The sequence below is a fragment of the Colobus angolensis genome, unplaced genomic scaffold (genome assembly GCF_000951035.1).
Source record: "Colobus angolensis palliatus isolate OR3802 unplaced genomic scaffold, Cang.pa_1.0 Scaffold250, whole genome shotgun sequence".
Lineage (NCBI taxonomy): Eukaryota > Metazoa > Chordata > Mammalia > Primates > Cercopithecidae > Colobus > Colobus angolensis.
The window spans coordinates 1,801,791-1,807,071 of NW_012115711.1; the positions used below are offsets into that span (position 1 = coordinate 1,801,791).

At 47.5% G+C, this 5,281-nt stretch overlaps 1 protein-coding gene across 1 annotated transcript in view; it reads left to right on the top strand.

Annotated features, from left to right (window-relative positions):
- Window positions 1-5,281, top strand: part of GNL3L (guanine nucleotide binding protein-like 3 (nucleolar)-like) — a 39,697-nt gene that overhangs the window by 22,744 nt on the left and 11,672 nt on the right. The window contains exon 9 of the mRNA XM_011946577.1: window positions 3,296-3,440. Coding sequence (XP_011801967.1) covers window positions 3,296-3,440 — 145 coding nt within the window. The remainder of the gene's footprint in view (window positions 1-3,295; window positions 3,441-5,281) is intronic.

Sequence of the window (5,281 nt, forward strand, 5' to 3'; positions counted from 1 at the left end):
GCACCAATTGTCCGGCACTCCCTAGTGAGATGACCCCAGTACCTCAGTTGAAAATGCAGAAATCACCGGTCTTCTGTGTCCCTCGCGCTGGGAGTTGGAGACTGGAGCTGTTCCTATTCGGCCATCTTGCTCTGCCCTCCTATTTTTTATTTTTTGAAACAAAGTCTCACTTTGTCACCCAGGCTGGAGTGCAGTGGCGCTGTCTCGGCTCACTGCAATCTGTGCTTCCTTGGTTCAAGTGATTCTTGTGCCTCAGCCTCCAGAGTGGCTAGGATTGTGGCTAAGTTTTATATTTTTTTTTTAGTAGAGATGGGGTTTCACCATGTTGGCCAGGCTGGTCTTGAACTCCTGATCTCAGGTGATCCACCAGCCTTGGCCTCCCAACATGCTAGGATTATAGGTGTGAGCCACTGTGCACAACCAACTACTTGTTAACTTTAAAAAATACATATACCTCCAATCATTTTTCTCTTTGAAACAAATCACAGTTCTTCCTAATTATATCATTAATAGAGAAATATGTATTCATTGTAAAATATTAATACAGAAACTGATTGCTTCTAGGAGAGAAATTGGATACTAAGGGACATTTTTTTCAATTTTGCATTGGATGTTAAACTTATTAAAAAATAAAGTAGAAAAAATAAAATTAACTACAGATAAAGCTTAAATACGTTTTCACCAGTCTCCCTAATTCTAGTCTCTTTATTCATGCCCAGAGGTAACTACCATTGACAGTTTGGTGTTTATTCTTTCAGACTTTATTTTAGATACAGGGTCTCAATTGGTCATCCAGGCCTCAGTGCAGTGGTGTGATGATAGCTCATTGAAGCCTCAAACTCCTGGACTCAAGACATCCTCCTGCCTCAGCCTCCTGAGTACCTTGGACTATAGGTGCATGCCACTATGCCAGGCTAATTTTTATCTTTTATATTTTTGTAGAGGTGAGGGTCTTGCTTTGTTGACCACTCTGGTCTCAAACTCCTGGCCTCAAGTGACCCTCCCATCTCAGCCTTCCAAAGTGCGGAGATTACAGGCGTTAAGCCACTGCACTCGGCCTTCTTCCAAATGTTATTCTGTGCTTTGGATATACATAGAAGTGTATATATAAAGAGGGAATACTGGTTGGAAGTATTATGTATATCATTCTGTGGCTTAGTTTTTTTTTCTCTTGGACATCTTTCTATAGACATGTGCCTTTTTGATGCTGAATACAATTAGTTTGCAGTTTTTAATCGTTATAACCTGGGCTTCCACAAATACCCTTGCACGTGTCTCATTGGCACATGGGCAGGTGTGTGTTTGTAGGTGAGGCAGAGAAAGGGAGTGGCTGGGTCATAGCCTTTCTGCATTTTACCTTTACCTATGCACTGAGGAATCGCCCTCCATGATAGCTGTACCAATTTATACTCCCACCAGTGGGGTAGATTTGCACATGTCTCCTCGGCACATGGGCAAGTGTGTGTTTGTAGGTGAAGTAGAGAAAGGGAGTGGCTGGGTCATAGCCTTTCTGCATTTTACCTTTACCTAGACACTGATGAATCACCCTCCATGATGGCTGTACCAATGTATGCTCCCACCAGTGGGGTAGATGAATGCGTGAGAGGGCCTCTTTTCCTGCACCCTTGGCAACATCTGATAGCATTAAACTGTTAAACTTTTCAGAAACATGATACCTTATTTACATTTTCTTGGCCTTTTTAAAATTTTCACTTTAATTTTTTTTGAGATGGAGTTTCGCTCTTGTTGCCCAGGCCAGAGTGGGATGGCACGATCTCGGCTCACTGCAACTTCTGCCTCCCAGGTTCAAGCGATTCTCTTCCCTCAGCCTCCTGAGTAGCTGGGATGATAGGCATGCGCCACCACGCCTGGCTAATTTTGTATTTTTAGTAGAGACAGGGTTTCACCATGTTGGTCAGGCTGATCTTGAACTCCTGACCTCAAGTGATCGACCTGCTTCAGCTTCCCAAAGTGCTGGGATTACAGGTGTGAGCCACCATGCCCAGCTTCTTGGCCTTTTTGATGGCAAAAATAGAAGCTGCCTTTTCTTTTCTTTCTTTTTTCTTTTTTGAGGTGACGTCTCACTCTGTCGCCCAGGCTGGTGTGCACTGGTGCAGTCTTGGGTCACTGCAACCTCTGCCTCCTGGGTTCAAGTGATTTTCCTGCCTCAGCCTCCCAAGTAGCTGGGATTACAGGCACATGCCACCATGCCCAGCTAATTTTTGTATTTTTAGAGACGTGGTTTTGCCATATTGGCCAGGCTGGTCTTAAACTTGTGACCTCAAGTGATCCATCTGCCTTGGCCTCCCAAAGTGCTGGATTACAGGCATGAGCCACAGCACCCGGCCAGAAGCCACCTTTTCTAACAGCTCTATTTCATTTGTATTCCACTTTTAGGATATAGCTTTTTAACCTATTTCTTATTGGTGGATATATAGGCTAATTCCAATTTTGTGATATTGGAAACAATTCTGTGGCTGGGCGCGGTGCCTCACGCCTGTAATCCCAGCACTTTGGGAGGCCAAGGTGGGCAGACTGCTTGATGCCAGGAGTTTGAGACCAGCCTGACCAACATGGCGAAACCCTGTCTCTACTAAAAATACAAAAATTAGCCGGGTGTGGTGGTGCATGCCTGTAGTCCCAGCTACTTGGGAGGTTGAGGCATTGAGAATCGTTTGAACCCAGGAGGTGGACGTTGCAGTGAGCCAAGATTGCACCCCACACTCCTGCCTGGGTGACAGAGTAAGGTTCTGTCTCAAAGAAAAAAAGTAAGGGAAGAGGAGGGAGGGAATTCTGGGCAGAGGAGGTGACATCAGGAGTAAAGAGGTGGCATCAGGAGTAAAGGTTGGGATGGCCTTGTCCTGTGTGAGGAATTGAGGGAGGGTAGGCTGTGGGTCAGGCTCCCTCTCATCCCTGCGCAGGTAGGGAGGGTGGGCATCCCTGTTGTGCACACAGGGCACTGAAGCCTGGAGAAGGGAAGCAGGCTTTGCTGGACGTAGGCCTGTGAGAAGTAGACCTGGAGCTCAGACCTGCCCTATCTAGAGCCAGGATGCCATCCGGCCACTGCCAAGGGAGGCAAGTGACATGTGTCGAGGCAGAGGCAGGGGCAGAGAAGACTGGAGACACAAAGACGGTCGAGGGGAATGGGGAAGTGACACGTGTTCAAGATCTGTGTGAGAAGCCTTCTGTTTCAGGCTGAGGAGCTCAGTGATCATAGGGAGGCCCTGAAAGTTAAATCTGGGCTCAGACCTCATCTGCCATCTGATGTCTCTTTAATATTCATTTTTTTTCCCAGAATCGTTGCAGCGTACCAGTAGATCAGGCCTCTGAGTCACTGCTGAAAAGCAAAGCCTGCTTTGGAGCTGAAAACCTCATGAGGGTTCTGGGGAACTATTGCCGCCTTGGTGAAGTGCGCACCCACATTCGTGTGGGTGTTGTGGGTAAGACCTGCTGGGTGGTCATGGGGCCCAGGCTTCTTTCTTGGGCAGACACTTCACTGGGGGAAAGGATCCTGGGAGCTTCGTTGTCTTTTAGGGGAAGAGAGGAGTGGTTCAGGAAGGGTTTCGTGACTTGTAACTTGGATGGGTGGGCATCACTGTGTATTGAGTATTAGATCCATGGAGCAAATGCAGGGTGCCAGGCTTGGAGTTGGCACCATCTCATCCTATCAGAGCTGTGGGATGGTGGGGTGACCATGTACCTTTTACAGATGAGAATTCTGAGTAAGGCCCAGAGAAGGACAAAGGGACTTTTGGAGCCCAGCCTTGTGTAAGACAAGGCAGAGCTGAGGATCAAACCTAGGCCTTTCTGGAACATAGGTTCCTGAGGGAGGGATGATGGGAATGGAGTAGGGAAATTGAGAGAGGCAGAGATAGATCACCAGAGAGAGAATGTGAAGCCATGTGAGAAAGACATTGGAGAGAGAGCTAGACACTGAGAGGGTATAGGTATGCGTACCGGGATAGATACAGAAGAAGACACAGAGAACGCACTGGGAAGCCAGATGGCAGGGTTGGTGGGGAATGGAAAGAGGAGACAAGTTTACATAATGGAGGCATGCAAAGAGGGAGATACAATCAGAAGCACCAAAAGGGACATAGAGACAGATATGCATACAGAGATCTGCTGAGGGAGACATAGGAAGGGCAGAGATAACCCATGTATGTAGAGAGGCAGACGTATTCCTAAAGGAAGAATGAGAGAGACAAACACACTACAGGGATAGAGACAGATTCAGAGAGAGAGATACATGGAAGCAGACTGGACAAGGCTGTAGATACAGAGGAACACATACACATAGCTCTTAAGTACACATACAGATCCACAAACACATACACAGACCCACGCTACAGACCCAGAGATCCAGAGGAGGCACATTTAGAGAGACAGAGCCAGAGTCAAAATGCATGCAGACCAAGCCCTTCCCCCACACACCCACCCCAGTGCTGCTCCCTCAACGCACATAGAACCACAAGGAGGGCCGGATGTGGCAGCTCATTCATGCCTGTAGCCCCAGCACTTTGGGAGGCTGAGGTGCACAGATCACTTGAGGTCAGGAGTTTGAGACCAGCATGGCCAACATGGCAAAACCCCATGTCTACTAAAAACACAAAAATTAGCTGGGTGTGGTGGCGGGCATCTGTAATCTCAGGTACTCGGAAGGCCGAGGAAGGAGAATAGCTTGAATCTGGGAGGTGGAGGTTACAATGAGTTGAGGTCATGCCACTGTTGAGATACAGCCTGGGCAACAGAACGAGACTCTGTCTCAAAGAAAAGAAGACACACGTGTGCCCACATATACTTTGACCCTTGAACATAATCACGTACCCGGAGTCACAGAGGGACACAAATACACAGACATGTCACGATGAGGCAGGTATGTGTACCTGTACAGAGAGAAATAGCGACATACAGAGAGGAGGTTAAGGAGGCGCAGACAGGGAGAGAGTAGAAGAGACACTGTGAGACACATACAGAGAGGCACCCACGAAGTGACCAGCCCACAGAGACAAGGAGCGTGGACAGAGGCTGACAGGAGTTGGCATGGAGGGAATTACAAATAGAGGCAGAATTGGTGGGGTGGAGAGAATCAGAAAAGAACAATGACCAGAATGAGAGACAGACAAATTGGCAGAGAAAGAGGTACTTAGATACAGAGGCACAGAGAGAAACAAAGATAAGATAGAGAAAGAGACTGAGTGGGAGAGACAAGAAAAGGAAAAAGTGATGATACTGAGAATGGGAATGACCAGAGAGAGAGAGAGAGAGAGAGAGAGAGAGG